We start from the raw sequence: 18,907 nt of genomic DNA on the forward strand, positions 1-18,907 counted from the left end.
TGCTGCTAGACTACCACAGTTGTTTCCTTCTATTTCAGTTACCTTTTGCACACAAGGCTGGGGCTTAGTCAGGACTTAGCTTGCAGAGCACTGGTTTGCTAATTCAGGATCTAATTCTGCAACCTATAATTTAACTGACACTGAAGGTTTACTACAAATTAATGTTTTTAAAGAAACACAGTATTCTTGAGATGTAAAGTGTCCAATAGGCATCAAATTCTGAAAATATTCACCATATTGTTTACTTATCTAATAACTACTCTTGGATGCACCAAAGAACTCTTAACATTGAAAGATCTTAAAGATACCACGTGTTATGGAGACATTAAACAAGTGATGCAGTCCTCCAGGGGCTGCGGTCATCAGACGCACTGATTTTACTGATGCCTTTTTGCTGATTTTGAAGAGGTTTCAATTTCCTTAGAGAAGAAAAAAAAAGAAAAGAAAAAAAACACAACGACCACCATGATCTACAACTCATTTTCCTTCAAGTATTTTACAGATGTTTATTACAGCAGATTTGATTTATGAAAGGTGCCTGTGAATTCTACCTTTTTTTTCCTTCCTATTCGTATACCACAGCCATAAACCTAATCTTCTCTCCAAACCCCATTTTCCCACTAATATTTTCAAGAAATTACTTCCTCAACACAGCCTGAGAAAGACACCCCCCTGAGAAGTGTGAAAACATGGAGGAAAGGAGTGGGGTACAGCACTTTGAGAAATGTGTCTGAGCAGGAATACTTCAAAAGATACACGAATTGCCTGATTCATTTTCTTCTTGAACCCATTAATAGATCTTGATAAGTTAGCTTTAATGAACATTCTCACTGATCACAAGGAACCACAACATTGAAATGCGCACTCTGAGAGCCGTGTGGAAATGAAATAGCTTCTTACAGCACGGCTTAGACTGGCATGTTGTGCTGATAGAATAATGGGGAGTTTGCAAATGGCAATGCAAGCACGCACTGCATTCACTGGTGTGACAATTCAGCAGTATGTGTGGGTCCGTGCTGGGTATGGGGCCATGCCAGTGTCATCCCTCCTTTGTCAGTGGGGAGGCCAAAGGAGACAGAGGCAGCTCTTCTGTACTAGCAGAAGCCAAACTTTCACTATTGCGTTGTCCTCAAAACAACCCAACGCATGTTTGTCACAGTGCTGCAGCCAGCAATTCTTCCGATTACGGTGAAGAGCCAATAAATTGCTTTGAGGAGAACAGCACAGCAGCTCTGCACACACAAACATCCCAAGGAGGAGCAATTTTTAATAAAGCTCAATGTTCAAGCAAACAGAATAAAGAAACAATAAAACAGACCAGAAGAAAAACAGAATACATCTTAAATTATGAATGTATAAACTCATGCTACCCTATGCTTTAACACTACACAGAATATATCCAGTTTTATTGGTTTTGTGGAGTGGTTGTGCCAGTAACAGGCACAAACTCAGGCACTCTCCAAGACAGCTTTTCACCACAAATAAATAAAAAATAATTAAGATTAGCCAGAGATTGAAGTTTTCTATGTATTGAGCATCATCAGTGATGTCAAAACTGGCACTTTCAATGCAGCCCCACAGATTTCCCTGAGGTGAGAAACTGTGGTGCATATTGTGCTGTGAACAGAGCAGAGAATGGATTTGGAATTGGATTCCTCCCCTCTCACATCCTACTTGCCAAGCTTTCACTCTCTGGGTCATTGCAATGTGATGACATGCATCATTTAATCATTTTTAGAGCACACCTGTACAATAACCATGGAACACTATTACCAGTCCTTCAGAAGAAAGCCCCACACCAACATTCACATCTTTCATTCATGTGTTTTAGTGAGAATTAAAGCTCACAAACTTTAAGATTCCCTTAAGATACAATATTGAGCATGCCCAAGGATGAAAACTGCAGGAATCCACACTGCTCTCAGATTCCTGGATGAACCAGACTGATGGACTCTGGAAGCAGCCCTTCCTACACACATAACCATGCATGTCAAGATTCTTCATGCCTTTTGCTCTAGATCATTTTGCTAAAAAGGCAGAAGAAGGAGGCTCCAGGTTGGACAGCTGCATTCCTTACCTTGGGCACAGTTTTAAAGCTGTTTTTGTGACTATCAGAACATTTTTAACTCATGCTGCATCCAGGCAGAAGGCAACAAACACACACTAAAAAGTACAAATGGTAGAGAGGGAGACGACTCACTTAAACAAAACCACATATTCACCAATCATGCAAAATATTTCTGGTTGGCTTTTTTCCTATGTGCTTGGCAGGTGTTGCCTCTTTGGACATAAAACTCATCCTGAGGGATGCAGACAGCAACTCTCACTATTTTCTACCTCAGCCAGCAGCACAGGGCACCACTAAGGGGCCGGTCCATGACACTCCATGAGATAGATGTTCATGACCTGGCTTTTCACAATCATTTTCTCTCTAGTCATTCCTCCGCTTTTTTGTAGCTATGAAAACAGTTGTCTTCTTATTTCTAATCCATTTCAAACATCATAGATTAAGACTGTACCTGCAGTACTTAATTTTCCTGCTATAAATAAGGATGCATTTGAGCTAACTATACTTTTCAATTGTATTTGAGGGAGTTTCCCCATATGCTACTGAAAAGGCTGTAGACGTAGAGAATAGAAAAACTCCGGAGAGCATTGCTTGTGACAGAGAAGGTTCAATGCGAGTTGAGCAAACAATCAGCCACATGTACAGCTTTTAACAGGTTGCTGGGTGACTCAAGCTCAAGCCACCAGCAAGAGTTACCCCACAAATTCCAAGTACCAGACACAAACTGTGCTATCTGTGGCAAGTATACAACCAATGCTGAGTTTTACTTCTCCATTGCAGCAATGAATCTAATGAAGAGCACTCAATGATCTTTCTCTTCAGAAGTCCCAGTTAAAGTTGTATGACTTCATCTACATAAAATCACACATAAGAGTAACAAGCAGAAAAACTTCTGGCAAGTATTTTGCTATCATCTAAGCAATATTAAATGATGGTGAGCTGGCATTATTTATTAATTGGGCTGTTAATTTAAGAGCCTTCCTTGACTGAAGTAGTAAGAGGAAATACTCGTGCATATGCAGAGCATAAATTATAGAAATTTAGTCTAAAATAGATTTCTGTAATGCTAATCCGCAATTTCCACTGCAGGACTGAACCCATCCTATGCAGAGCCACTTGTTGGCAACACTCATATTGCACATAAGATGCTCAGCAACACCTACTAGGAGACAGCACCTTTCAGAAAAAGCACATTAAACTGTGCTCTAGGAATAATAAAGAACTGTAGTTACCAATTTTTACCTCTGATGATCACTATCACATTTGATAGCATCATCACTTCCCTCACCAGGACTGCCTCTTCCCCCAACCCAGAAGCTGCCAGAGCTCTCTGCTTGGACAGGCAGTTCCCAGCAGAGCTTCTCCTCTTCTCACAGCACTCATTTCTCACCCTGTCTGCCAGAATCCAGATTTGTTTTAGCTACAGGACCATCTGCTTTTTGATAGACTTTTTGTTGTTGTTGTTGACAGTTGGATGAAGTTCAAATTCTTACTGTAGCCAGCAATGAATTTTTACAATTCATTGTCTCTGCTGCTTACTGCCTTGCTTTAATTACTTGAAAGAAAGAACTCCCGTGAAGTAAGAAGGAGTTTTCCAAATACATACAGGCCTTACACCAAAATAAGCCTATAAAATAAATATCTAACACGTTAACTAAACAAATAGTTTAGCTCCAGGTTTGTAACCTAGTTCCATAATCCTGTGCTGGCTCAAGTTTCTCTTTCATGTCCCAGAATAAAGGGTTGTGGAAGCTGAGGGACTACTTGAAGTATCTGCAGTGTTATCAGCGTCATATCTTTCCCCCTCGAGTCTCACAATATCATCTGGCTCTTTCAAAGCCTCAGTTCTTGAAGTCTTATGTTTGCAGAAGCACAACAGTTCTGAAAAACTCACAGAAATAACAATGGGCTACTAGCCCTTTATATTTAAAACTAAAAACTTTAAAAGCTGTTAGACAGATTTATACTTTTGCTTTAATTCTTTTGTATTTAAAAACCTTACTGTTTTTATTTCGTATTTATACTCTTCTTGGAGTGACAAGCTTGTAATAGCAAATAAATTTCCAAAATACCACAAATACGTAGTAAAAGCCCACAGTAGTGTTGTGCTGCCAAGCTGGCCAACCTTGGTTCTCAGGCCATAAATCATACACTCACGAGCCACAGGCATCCTTCGGTGTACCTCAAAAAGCAGGGCCATGTGCATCACAAAGGGCTGTGGGATTCGGGGCCCAATGCCACCTACACTGCCATGTGGCCCTCAGCCTTATTTTGCTTCCAAGGGCATGGCTGGACTGCAAAGGAACAAGAACTACAGACAAATCCAGCCCAGATCAACATTTGGCACTTCTGTCCTTTATTCTTCTTTCACTGTAGAGCCTTTGTAGGCTCCAGTCTAGTTTTCAATGAAGCAACTGTTTCAAGAAAAGAAGGAAAAAACGACCGAGAAAAGCAGAAAGTCCAAGGGGTGGGGAAAGCCTGAGAGCAGAAAGAGAAGTTCAATCCAAGAAAAATCTATCCTTTTTTTTCTTCTTCTTGATTTCCCAGAAAAACCGAAAACAGCTGTCCTAATTTGCTGTTCCCATAGTACTGCTCAGTGTGTCTTGATCTATTTCCTGATGTTATTCCCATTTTTTCCTCTCATTTACTGATTTGTGATCTTTCATTCCTTTATTATATAGACAGGAAAGAGCAACAGATAATTGGAGCATTTTTTATCCTGTTAAAAATAATTTTCAAGACAAAGTCCCTACAAGCTTCCTCCAACCATAAATATAACTTCCTATAGCTCAAAATCAGCGTGTTCCACTTGCTGACTAAGACTTTGAAAACTACCTGGATTTAGTGTTATTAAAAACTAAAGAAACAAACAAAAAAACCCAACCACAGAAAAAGCACATACTATTTCAGAAATATTTTCTAGCACAGTGATTATTGTTCAACATTCACATCCGCTTCTTTGTGCTCTGCAGCTATGACTACATTTTGTGCATTCTTTATAACTCTTGATTAATTCAACAGAGAAAGAGTGAACCATAAGGAATCTTTGTACTGAGGATATTTCTCCTGTAGTCACACTGGATCTGCAAACTTATCTATATTTACATTTTCCCGAAATTTTCAATCTCACCATCAAAATCCCTGCACTGAATCCTTTTCCTCTTGGAATTAAATAGTAGTTATTGGATATTGGTTGGATATTAGGAAAAAATTCTTCTCAGAAAGAGTGGTAATGCATTGGCACAGACTGCCAAGGGAGTCACTGCTTCTGGAGGTGTTAAGAAATGTGTCTGTGTGGCACTGAGGGACATGGTTAGTGTGTGTGGTGGAGATGATTGGACTAGGTGACCTTAGCGGTTCTTTCCAACCTCAATGATTCTATGGATGCTGGTATACACAGAGGTGTACTTTAAAAAGAAACACCCGCAAGCTACCTCTACCTGCTACATTTTATAGCATGTTGTCTAGTCATTGCTCTGTTCCCCCATATGCTCTCTTGTATGCGACTAGTACTTGACAGCCCTGCACGCTTGTCCTTGTGCCTCACCAGACACTTAAAAGAAAGAAGTTAATAAATAATGCTGCCCCCCAACTGTCAAATGCCAAATAATCTCTATGCTAATCAACAGTAGCACTGGGACAGTTCATGGCAGAAATGGAAGGAAGCTGCAACAAAAATCCCAATGATCTATGGATATTAACTGACATCACCTAGGCTGAGGACAGTAATGGGAAATGCATTAGCAACTTTCTAGCAAGTCCCTTGGCCCTCCTGATAGACAAAAAGCAGCAGGAATATTTCAGTCTCAGAAGAAGTTGAAAGGCTTACAGGTAAAAACACAACCAAACTGAAAATCCACAGAGAAGCAGGTGTTCAGACAGAAAACCGGGAGGGAGCTTTCAGGAAGAACAAAACAAGGTTTTGCTAGGAACAAAACACTCTGCAGAGGACTGGCTGTGCACAGCTCAATGCGTCCCATTCTTCTGAAAATACTGTTGGACAAAAGAGGAACAAACACCTCAATGGAAGAATACAGAAGCGAGGAGTTGGTCCCAGGATCAAACAACTGACTTTTGACATTACATAAACGAGATCAGCCTGAGGCCACCAGGCCATCTGAGATGATGATAGACTCTCACAGAATTCAATGCTATATATCCCCAGAAAATACCAACTGATTGTCACCTGGTGGACAGTGAACAGACAACGCATCCCTACAGCAACAAGAAATCTCTCTGTCATGGTAGAGGGTTCCTTCCCCATGTTCTGAGATTAAGTAGATGGATTTAAGCCTCAGATAATGGAGAAGTGTCAGATATGTTTCCCCAGTCACATGTCCCATTGCTAAAATTATGCATTCTTTAGCAGTTCTCAGTGGAAGAATTAGTCATTCTTCCTTTTAAGTTTATGAAGGACCATAATTCATCCTCTCCCATTCTAGACAAACATAAACATCCTGGAAGGAAAAATCAGGTTGTCAAAGTCTAGGAAAGCTTTATAGATAATGACAAGAGATGAAAAAATCAAGAGGCTCCTCAAGTCACTATCTCAGCAGAGGACTGGCAATACTCCTGTCTCCCAAAGAGGGTCCTGTAAGTCCTCCTAAATAGAGTTAAAATGAAGAGAACATATTAACAACTTCAGGCAAGATGGCAGAAATCAATACCCAGTTGGGTGAGATTATACCAAGATGAACCTGCCTTGAAAATGGGTATAGATTCAGTGCTTAAGAATAAGTGTGATGCACTGGGACTCACCACAAGGTACCATAGTTTTATTTTACTAATACTGCACAGATCATGCCAAGTGCTCAGCAAGTGCTGAGCCCAGTCTCTGAAGACAATCTGAGAGGGTTAGTTGGCCTCCTTACTGGGATTTCAGTGAAAGAAAAAATTTTGACAACTTGGGAAGGAGGGAGTGGAACTAATATCTCACAGAAAATAAATGTAAGTACTCAACTGAAATAGACATCTATGTACGTAGCCGTGAAAGTAATGCCTCCTTTTTATTTCCACAGAAACTACAACAGATACAAAGAGCACAATGACACTATTTCATGAAGCAAATTCTCAGCTACAAAGCATTATTTTTCAGCATAGTCACCACTGTTAGCTGATTTATTCAGATGAGCTGATCAAAACACTATTCATTTTGTGGTGTAAACTTGCATGGCCATCCAGAATATGGCTTGTCCTTCACATCACTGCTGCCTCTGCTGAAATGCACCTCACCACTTCACTGTGCTCACATCCACTGTCTGGTCTCCAGAAACGTTCAGCAAGTGTCAATGAGTTGGGTTGGTGCAAGTATCAGGCACAATTTTTTCTACATGGAGGAATTCAGTTTCACACGTTTGCTTCATACACACTTCCACGTCAGACGTCATTCTGTCAGACTGTCCCTCTGCTGCCATCTGTCACACAGGAACAAAATATAACAGAATATTGGTGGGAAGGTTCCACCTCTACTGCCATACCACCAACATCCACCTCTGACCTTGTGGGCCAACATCATAAAATAGGAGGCATTACTTTTGGAGTAGTAGCTCTCATAGATGTTTTCATCCAAAAAAAAAAAAGATGCTACAGTAGTAGACCTAAGGCACTAGTAAGCGGTAGAAAATGAAAGGAGGAACATGTGGCCTCTTCTTCAAGACTGTATCCAGCATTTCAGGATCCAGGAACGTCTGAGAGCTACTACTTGGTGTTTATCACAAACACAGAATAAGGTAAAAAGAGTCTTCGTTCTCATTTTTAATAGACCATTTGACTCTCTGATGAACTTGCAGTTTTCTGAAGAATCATTTTTGCAAATTTAATTTACAAATATGAGGATGGCTGCAGAAATAGAGACTTGATCTCAGTGCCAAGACCCTAGATTTGCCAGATCTGAAGTGAAATCCAGACTGACCAAGTATGTTCACATATTTTCATGTGTTGCTTATGTAATAAACAGAGTACAGCTAAAAAGAGCAAACTAATCACTTGTTCAGGATGCAGTTCCTCCTATACAGCATAATCACCTTGTGTGAACACCCACAAAACAAGCATCCCACCACAGAATGAGCCAAGTTTACAGTTATACCAGAAAGGAAGAAATGAAGGAGGAAATAAAACTTAATAAAAAAAGAGATGACAGAAGTGCCACACGACCAAAATGTTCTCTCTTGATTAAATTTAAAGAAAGGTGAAAGCAAAAATAAAATGCAGAAACCCTACACAGAATGCATGCAAGCAAAGAACAAGAAGAGCAAACAGTCCCTAGAACAACATACTGGAAAAGACAAATATATTTAGCAAAAGAATTCTGACTTACTCATGTCAGGAAATGAAAATCATACACTGGGTACTTCTGCTTTGCTTATGCATACAAAATAAATAAAAAAAGAAACGCAAGTTGAAAATGCCTTTGCAAGCAGTCAAGAAAAGCCCATTTCCAAGTTGGGCACTTGCAATAAAATACCAAAAGAAAACAGATGTGACAATAAAGACTTAGAGGGAGAATCAGAAGCAAGACATACCATGTGAGCCAGAAACACCTGCACTTTCTTTTCCTTCAGGAAAACAGACAAACAAACAAACAAAAAACCTGGATTTGAAAATCAGGAGTAAATGTGAAAGCACATTCTGAACATGCAGAATTTGCTAAGGCATACATCTATTGCAACAAACCAAACGTATGTGCTGAATATCTGAAGAGCAATGCTAATGAAAATAAATAGTAATAAACAACCACAAGACTGCCTTCAATCTCCTCATTTTCACAGGGTTCTCCGAATACAGCTCTGGGAACAGTGTAAGGGAGAGGGAGACACAATAGTATCATGCTCATGGCAGCCTGAGTTGTTCAGCAGCCCTTAGCCAGATCGACAGCCATTGCAATGGTCTTGTTTCAGCTCATAAAATTCACTGGGCTGCACTGGAGATAAAGGAAAGCTCCAACTCAGCACTGGGAATCCAGGCATGCGGGGAAGAGGCTGGAACCTGCAGCTTCACTCCACCAAGATAAACATTTCCATTTTCAGATTAGGTTCCCCAAAACGATTTAGTTTGGTATTAGCAAGCCAGTTTTAACCAGTTACTAGTATATGCGAGAGTCAACCTCCAGTGAATGCCAGTAATGGCTGGATAGAAATCAACTGAGCCTAAAAAAACCAACTGCTAGAAGGTGCTCACACATGAAAGCAGCATGAAAAGCAACTATGAGGCATATTTCTACTGAATTGAACCATCCTACTCTAAATAAGAAGTCAACAATCAACTGTTGAGGGAGTTTTAAAAGTTTTCTGAAAAGGATACACTTTAAATATATACTCAATGTTGGAGGGATCCAAATCATATTTGAAGGAAGAGACTGAGATATCCTCTTTCCAACACCACCACTTCAAAGCTTTGCTGGCTCCTAGCTTGAATTATTATCAAAACCTCAAACAGGAGACCACTTGCAAATGCTAAATCTTCTAAAAAAAAAAAAAAAAGAATTAAAAATTGCAGTACTTCAGATTCAAAGGTGTCTGGCACAGGCTCAGATCCCAGCCCTCAGAACTGCAGCCATAAGAGTGGGGTGAATTTAAAATCTATCTACAGGCAGCCAGTATAATGAATGCAAAGCACGATGAACAGAAACAGCTTCAAACACTTGGGCTACCAGCAGTGGTTTGGCCCCAAAATCCTGGTGACAAGGTAACTCAGCTAACCAGACCTCCAGGTGAGAAGAGCAGGAACTGTCACACTGCACTGCTTAGAGGTGAGTGGAAGTGCAATCCTTCCAGGGAGGCAGAGTAACCCCTTGTCCTGAACACAATTCCCTGAGCAGAACATGACCAGAAGTTAAATGACTGTTGCTGATCAGCTGGGACAAGAAGGGACAACTGGTTAACAGCATGACTTTGGAACGTCATTTCCTGAGAATAGGTAATTTCAATATCAGCAGCATCTTCTCCCATTAAGTCAGATACTGACAATGGCTGTCAGTCACTGGCTTGTTTAGCTGATGTTTACTAAAGCAAGTATATTAGTAGACCAAAACCGCAAATATTTGGCCTCAGGGAATTCAAAGTATGAAAATGCATTCTTGTCAGAGTCTAAATTAAATCCAAAGGGCAACAGTCCATCAGTAATCTGCAATTTTCCTAAACCAGAAATCTGAAAAACCATCCCAGCATCAGCCTGTGTTATCTATATAAATCAGTATAATTTCTTCTCAGCTCAGCCTGGCATATTCATGCTCCAGGCTATCCAAGAGGATTCAGCCGGACTGTTCTTAGCAGTAGAAAAGCAAAGATAGTATTTCTTCACTTCAGATATGTATCTCTTTCCTGCCCATACATGCAATTAACAGAAGTCATGAGATGCCAGTCAGCACTTCAGCTGTCCTTCTCTCTGATACATAGTACAGATGAATTAGTTCCTAAAGATTCCCCATAGACCCAAGAAACTTCTTACCAGGACTACTGGGAGAAGCATCTGGGTCCAAAAGTCCACAGTTACAAAAGCTGATAACCATCCATAAACCAACAACCACTGGCACACAAATGTTGAGGTTGATTCAAAAGACAGGAATTGTAAGCAGTGTTTGCTGTAGCTCAGCAAGACATCCTAACAGATATACTGATCTATACACTGATAAAACCACAAAGAATAACCCAATTCCTAATCAGGCACAAAAATGGGCCAAGTGTCTTTCTTACATGGCCAGACAGGAGGTTTTATCCACCCACTGCACCTTTAATTTGCAAAAAGGCAATAATTCAACAGGCGTATCACATAGGAGGTAATTATTCCAAGACAGGTAGCATCGCCTAAAATTATTTAGTAGTACGTGGCAAATGTGATGAGACTCATGATGTGTGAAGGAAATAAACACTGACGATGGCAGAGAAGGCAGTGATCTTCCAGACCCTTGTCACTTTTAAGAGAGGGGAGCAAGAGCATATACTAAATGCACCTCTTCTAAACTATCTTCCCCACCACACCACTCCTCTTTTGCACTTGGTAAAGGGTCAGCTCACCATCCTAGTGACCATCTCCACCTCCTGCCAATTGAGTCACAATATCCTCCCCGTTCATCCCCCAGACAGCCACCTCTCTGGAGGAACCTCTCTTAAGGACACAAGAAATAAAAGAAAGTGCATGTGCATCTCTGTCCAGCAGATCTTCTTCCAAAGTACGCTAAGCCAGGGGAGCACAGCAAGAAGGGACTGACAAAGCAGTCCACATTACCAGGTCTGTCCCGGCTACCAGGAAGGCCCATCTGGCCACATGAGATGTGTAAGACAATGTTGCCCATGTCGCAGACAGGTGTCACACTTACCCAGCTCCCTACAGGGCAGTGCCACGCTCCAGCGAGGCGGCCGGGGACCTCTGCCATGAGGCATTCCGGGGCATTGCAGCACCGTGCCTCTGGGAAACCTACAACAGGAAAAAAGGATTTTAGAGTCCATGTGACAAAGCCCCTTTCAAAAGCAGCAGTTACATCCTTCCTGGCAGCTGCAGCATTGCCGCAGCTTTAAACGCGGCACACAACATATCATCAAGGTTGACTAACCAAAAAAATTGTTTGTTAAAATGCAATTAAAGCTGGAAGTACAAGCAGTTTAGCAGCTATACACAATAAAAATATTGCAATAGTCACAAAATCAAATATTTTTAACTCAGTAGTGACACCCCACAACAGCTGTCAGCAAACAGATGATCAGACTTTTACAACAGCAGTTGCCTTTCAGTGTTTGGCCACAGTGCTGAGTTGACATTTGCCCAAAGAAACAGTGAACTCTGGGCATTCATATTAGCATCTTTTAGCTTTATTTTACCAACATCTATCTCCAAGTTTCATGATTTTAAATAAGACCTTTACATCAAAAAGAAAGAAGGACAAAAGGAACAATCCCAACAAACTGGAATGTATGAGTTTAACCATTAACTATGCAATTAATGCAATTTAAGTTCACAGGGATAATGCCTGGAAAAAATAAGCCTTATCAAGCTTCCAAGTCTACCAAAATCTGATTTATGAACATGAAATTATTCCTTTAACTCACATCTGACTGCGGTTAAAGTCACATTTCCTAAACTTAAGGCCAATAGTGCATATTCAGTTTGGCAGGTTGATAATTACAGCACATTTTCTTCCAAAGCTTTAAAACAAATATATATATACTCTTAAGAACAGTTCTTAATAGTAGGGAACAATGAACGCTGAGTTGGCCATATCTGAAAATCACTGGCTGCATTAGTGAGAGTCCAGCTATCCAAAGAGAAAGCAAGAGGCAGAATACCAGAACCTCCTTGTTTCCATTTCCTTGCAATACAGTGCAGCAATGCATTGACTGACAGCCACACCAAAACAAACAGAGCCCAGAGAACCCACAGAACCATGCCTGGGATTCACATGGCTGACACGCATGAAGGTGCACAGGTTAGCAAACCAGGAGGAATGGCAGCCAGAGAGGGTTGCTGGGATTATTGCTTCCAAACTGAGAACATTGCTTATTGAAACTTGAATACAGCCTACAAAATCAAACTTGACACAATCAAAATCTTTTGCATAGTTATTATTTCATGAAATTAGATTAGCTTTCTACTATAAATGACAAACTGATTTTAAAAAATTCTTTATCTGATGATTGCTGTAGCTTGAAGAATGAAGTATGTTCTCCTCATACAAAACAGAAGAGATTAAATTGCTTGAATGCAAAAGATAGCTCAGATTCAACTAGAGTTGTGCCCAGCAACTCTGCAATAATTGCATACAGAACATAAACATACTTTGTTGAGAACCCATAATATCTAATCAGCTATAATTGTAAATTTTATTCTCCATTTGTAAGTTACCAAGGGAGCCAACTAAAGAACATGAGATGCAAAATAATACTCTAGCTGGGATATTTTATTAACATCAAGCTTCTACCCACCCCTTTCCTAATGCCTACAAGGCTACTTTGCTTCTGAATGTATTTTAATTGTTAGCTTCTCTTTGAAGGTATTTCAACTACAATGAGAGAAAGGCTCTAATGAATTCTTATTATGTGCTATTTTTCCAAACAGTTCTTTCATATCGTCTACAAATGTGTGTGTTGGGATACAGATTTTCTGTTCATGTGCATTTCTGTTTCAGAAGAACATCAATATTCTCACCAAGTGACAAGCTATCTGAAAATTTCTGAATGGACTACATCAGCACTTTGCACCTCTCCTCTGCAAGACTCCTCTCCTGGGCAAGCACATTTGCTAATGCACATCATCCTCTAAACCACTCTGTTACCACTTAGTTCTCAAATTCACATCCATTCTGAAGTTTCAAACCACTGCCAAGAACCACACTAACACCTGGGTCTGGTGGGTACTGCAAAAGAGAGCAGATGGTGGACACCTCACACTTGGAGAAGCCAAAAACCACAGGTTTTAAGGGACACTTCCAACATCACCCCTTGTCGTGTCTTCCCTATGATGGCATTTTGTCAATGTTTAAGGTTCCACCATGACAAGGACACATCAGTAAAGCAATGTGCAGCACAAAGCAACGCCCAGGCCTTTGTCTTCCAGTCCATTGGCCATGGGCAGATATTTCAGTGAACTATCTGCAAAACCTGTAAGCTGAGCTATCCAAAACTAAACATAAGTCAGAGGAGAAATAATACAAAAAGAGAAGCAAAATACAATGCCCTGGATATAGATAGATGTTGAGGTTTTGGATTTTTAAAAAAAGTTTAAATATGGCTGTTCAAAGCCAGGAGAAAGGTGAACAGTAGCCCACTTACACCAGCTCTGTCACAGGAGCTACATGAATCTCAATAAATATATGAAGTCTAAAAGGAGAAAGAGCCAGAGGTTCACTCTGTTCCACATCTTGACTCTGTTGATAGCTGGGGGGAAGGAAAAAAACGTTTGCTAAGGAATCAAGCCATAATTAGCAGTTTTGTTGGCACAAGTAGTCACCTTGTACACTAAAAATGCTTTTTTACAACCCTAAAATAGTATGACAAGGTGAAAAATAGGGAAGCATCACTTTTCCGAAAACAGCAGTTTTTTATACAGTGAGGAAATGCTATTTTATAGTAACGAGTGCCATATTAGCAATACAGTAAAGTTAACATATTGACACTGACAGAGATCATCTCTGTTCTCCATTAATCTGCATTCTTTACAGATGGTTATTCATGAAAATTAAGCGTGAAGCTGAAAGGTTATCTATGGCCATATTAGCAAACATCTGCTTGTGATTCTGGTTTCATGTTTGCATGCTATTCTTGGAAATGCAACCATTTTCGAGAAGTACCAGATGTGACCAAGTGTTCTTAATCGTAAAATATTCATTTTAGCAAGATAAAAGTTCACTGAAAGAGCAGGGCCACAAGAGAGAGCACATTCTCTGAACACAAGCATAGCGACTGCTTTTTACTGCTATTGCCACTGAGTACTCCAGGGGAAAAGCATTTCTGAAGAAGAAAAAAAGCAATTTACTTAGTGCGCCACTACAGATAATCACTCTTCATTTTTAAATATGAAGCACTGAAAGAGATAAACATGAACTTGGTTTCAACCTTAAAGCAGTGACATTGCACATTGCATGAAGTGAGCTCTCTCTTTGTTGTCCTGCCGTGGGATTTATAGTTATTTAGCCTCACGTGGTGGGAAGCAACCTTCTGCAAGGTGACTTTGGGGACCTTGACTTACTCCCAGGTGACCCCCACAAGATCCCACGCCACCCACAGTGAGGAAGGAACAGATAACTTCGGGCTGGAAGGTGCTGCAGGCAGCAAGTTCTCAAGGGAGGCTATATGAGGAAATTGACGTAGGCTGAATAATTGGTTTAATTCTTTTAGACTTCACTATGGTTAACCTAGTTCCTAAAAAAGGTTTCTGCCCCCCTCGAAATATTGTCCTTCTTTTGATAGCTATGGTCTCTAAAGGAGTAAAGCTGCTAGTCCAAAAGAAATTTGTAGATAAAGGGCCAACATGATTGCAGTTTGTAACACAAATCCATACACATTCATCTAGCTCCATGCATATACATACAGACATGCACGCACACAGATTCTGTTTACAAACTCTCACAAACTATCTTCTTTGCCAAGACAGCACTTTGAGAAATTAAACATAAGAAAGGAATGTAATAATGAAATATTAGAGTGAGGGACTATGAGGTCAGTCAGCAGCATTTATTGTTCAGATGTGAAGATCTTCTTGCAGAGTGGCATTTTAAATAAGGGGTCCTGAGTAACAACAACAAAATCACCACCAAGAACATACATACACCACCATCACCACCACCAGCAACAACCAACCACCATGGCCACAACACAGCCAACCACTTCCAGCAGCTCAGACCACCTCTGTTTGCTTTGGAAGCTCTGGAGAAACACTTGTGCAAAAATGTGTCACACATTCCTCACAAGCTTTCAAGGAACATAATGCCAAGTGAAGATTCAAGGGTATTTATCAAAGGGGCTCAGCTTTCCCATGTGTTGTATCACAACAAAATGCTGCACTCCCGACCTTATCTTCAGTCTGCAGTTCTTCCAGAATTTTTTATTTATTTTTTAATTAGTTCATAGATTTAATTTAATTTCAGACTGGCTAAGTGATAACTCTCATTAGATTTAAAGTAAAACCAAAAGTGATGATCACAGACGTGTGTTATTAGTTGATGCTGTTCACGCATCCTTTTATGTGAGGAACACTGATCATCACAAACACCAAGCATTAAAACGACATAAACCACCCCTTTATGTAGAGAAGAGTGAGTTTGATTTGAAAGACTACTGTTTCTTAAAATATCAACCTAGTTCCCTTCACGTTCAGTACATTCTCCGAATACATTTTGCATTTTGAAGATTTCTCCATTAGAGGAAAGTATTTTTTAAACAAGTAAAATTCTCATATTACAGGGCTCCTTGTGTTGGAGTTAAAAACTACAAAGATGGTAAATCTCACAGTAAGACTGAGTTAAATCATTATTCTGAATCTCCACTGTCATTTTTTAAGTTGAATCATTCATTTATAAAACATACATTGCTGAGTTTTCAATCTGTAGTATACATTTTCTATTACTGCATATGTGATTCCCCTCTAAGATACTCATCTTTAACTTCACGTGGCATTCAGAAGCTTTTTCCCTTTCAAATATTTGTTAAGTTACTTTGGATACACAAGAGTCCTTTGGTAGATTCTTATAACCTCATAAGTGCTCGGGCTGTACAGCTTCTTGAGGTGGTCAACAACAATATGGATAGGCAATAGAAGTTTCATTTCAAGTATGAAAATTGAGAAACTAAAATATTCTTGTGCTGGTTTTTCAGTATATCAAGAAACTACAACAGAACAGTCGAAATTGTTATTTTTGAATTCTAGGGATTATAAGCCCCCCTCCCACTACCTCCCAACCTTCTCCTCCCAGCACTGAGATGGGATTTCTTCCCTGAAGCACAAGAACTTGCACAAGGGCTATATTATGCAGCAGTGTGCTGGTGCATACAATATGCAGGTCCAAGAAGGGGATTCTTGAAGTTACAACACATTAAATTACATAAAATTTAAATAAATTTCAAAATATGTAAAATAAATTAAATTTCAACAATTGAATAAGCTATGACGATATTATAAATTTGTGTGGTTTATGTGGTTTAACTGGACATAAATTAGCAATATGCCCTTGAAGCCCAGAAAGCCAACCGTATCCTGGAGTACTGTGTCCAGATGTGGAGTCCTTAGTACAGGAGAGACATGGACCTGTCGGAGCATGAGCAGAGGAGGGCTACAACAGTGACCCCAGGGATGGAACACCTCTCCTATGAGGAGGATGATAGGACAAGGGGAAATGGTTTCAAACTTAAAAGAGGGGAGATTAAGATTGGATATAAGGAAGAAATATTTTGCAATAAGGGTGGTAAGGCACTGGCACAGATCGCCCAGAGGTGGTGGAAGACCCATCCTCAGAGACATCAAGGTCAGGCTGGATGGAGCTCTGAGCACCAATTCTAGTGTAGGCGTCCCTGTTCCTTGCAGGGGAGTTGGACAAGATGACTTTTAAAGGTCCCTTCGAACTCAGTTCTATGATTGATTCTATTATTCTATGCCTCTGCTGCTCTTTAGCATTCTTCAAGATAAGGGAGTACCTTTACTGAGCTCCTCTTGCAGAAGAGAGAAAAACAAAACAGAACAAAAACCCCACTTATCTGGGGTGTGGAGAACAGTGAGTGAAAACTTATTTTCATTCTGGATTGTCTGGCACAATCTGCTAAGGAAGGGAAAGGATCAATGAGAGCAGTGTTTGAAGTATTTACATCACTCTACTTCATATCTTCGCATCTTAATTTTCTGCTTCCTTAGTGCCCTTTACAGATGTTTGTTCAGAAATTTTGAAATGTCAACCACAAAAATAAAGCTGGGAAGAAAAAGTAACATTTCCTCATTCATTAAAAGTTGCCGGCAACCGCATCGATGCTCCGCGTGAAAAGAGCCTCTTGTTCTGCCCGGCACACAATGCCTCGCGTAACCTTTCAGCCCATCGGATGCATAGAACAGCATTGATGCAGCGCCCGAGAAACAAGGAGCTGCAGAGAAGGGAGCACAGCCACAGCCGTTCTGCAGAGCGCAGATCCCGTCCTCGGAGCACAGCCAGAGCCCGGCGCGGAGCTCCCTCCCGTGGCTGCAGGCGGAGACCCCACGCATCCACCCCTGGCTCCAGCGTGGGCAATGGGTGCTGCCGCCCAACCTGAGCCCGCACATCTCGTGCCCACGCTTCTTTTCCTTCTGCCTCTTCCTCCCACAAACGAGAGCGCGATTTGCTTCTTCCTAGGCAAGGAAATTTAAAGCGATTCATCACTGTGCTGGATGCAAGTGAATGGTCTGATTCATTGTGAATGATATAAAGCATTCAGAGGTCTGGGCTTTATTGAGCAATCTAGAGACCCAGTGCTGTGCCAGAGACCATAAAGAGAATCCTATGAAAGAACTGGTTACAAGCATTATGAAAATACAGAAGTACAGCAAGTTATAGGAACCTAGCATCTGCCTGAGCAACTGCACGGCTGCAAGTTTTCTTCTTAAGCATTTAGCATAAACCAGACAGCACCTTGAAATTAGTTCATAATAATAATAGAAAACTGACCTCACTGTAAATCTGTACCTACAAGTAACCAAGAAAGGGAAAGTGATTTTTTTTTTTCTTCCAGATAACCACAGAGGAAATATTTCTTGTATTTAGAGAACACGCTTTTCAAATTAAAAGAAAGTTAAAACAGAATTAACATGTTCACTGCATTATTTGGAAACTTTTAGATGTCGTACTGCAATTTCAATCATATCAGAAGCTAACAAACTGCCTTGGGTTCCTGAAACAGTACAGTTTCAGACAAACAATTCCATTGCATGTGCTTGGTTAACATTAAAACAAGCATTAAAAGGAAGAATCTCACACCTTAACTCATGTAATGGAATCCTAGAATCATTTCAGTTGGAAGGGACCCTCAAAGGTCATCTTGTCTGACTCCCTTTCATGAACAGGGACACCAGGGACAGTTCAACCAGGTGCTCAGAGCCCCAGCCAGCCTGACCACAAGTGTCTCCAGGGATGGGGCATCCACCACCTTTCTGGGCAACCTGTGTCACTCTCATTGTAAAAGACTTTTTCCTTATATCCAATTTAAATCTCCCCTCTTTTTATTTGAAACCATTTCCTCTTGTCCTATCACAACAGACCCTGCTAAAGAGTCTGTCTCCTCCTTTCTTACAGCCCCCTGTAGGTACTGAAAGGACACTATTAGCTCTCCCCAGAGCCTTCTCTTCTCCAGGCTGCACAGTCCCAGCTCTCTCAGCCTGTCCTCACAGGAGAGGTGT

At 40.5% G+C, this 18,907-nt stretch overlaps 1 protein-coding gene across 2 annotated transcripts in view; it reads right to left on the minus strand.

The window, feature by feature from the left end:
- Positions 1–18,907, minus strand: part of KIAA1217 (KIAA1217 ortholog) — a 354,008-nt gene that overhangs the window by 326,817 nt on the left and 8,284 nt on the right. For both annotated transcript variants that reach the window (XM_085227253.1, XM_085227252.1), the window contains exon 2: positions 11,382–11,479. In XM_085227253.1, the coding sequence (XP_085083379.1) occupies positions 11,382–11,445 (64 nt within the window). In that variant the 5' untranslated portion in view covers positions 11,446–11,479. The remainder of the gene's footprint in view (positions 1–11,381; positions 11,480–18,907) is intronic.

Source organism: Meleagris gallopavo, chromosome 6 (assembly GCF_905368555.1).
Source record: "Meleagris gallopavo chromosome 6, MGAL_WU_HG_1.1, whole genome shotgun sequence".
NCBI lineage: Eukaryota > Metazoa > Chordata > Aves > Galliformes > Phasianidae > Meleagris > Meleagris gallopavo.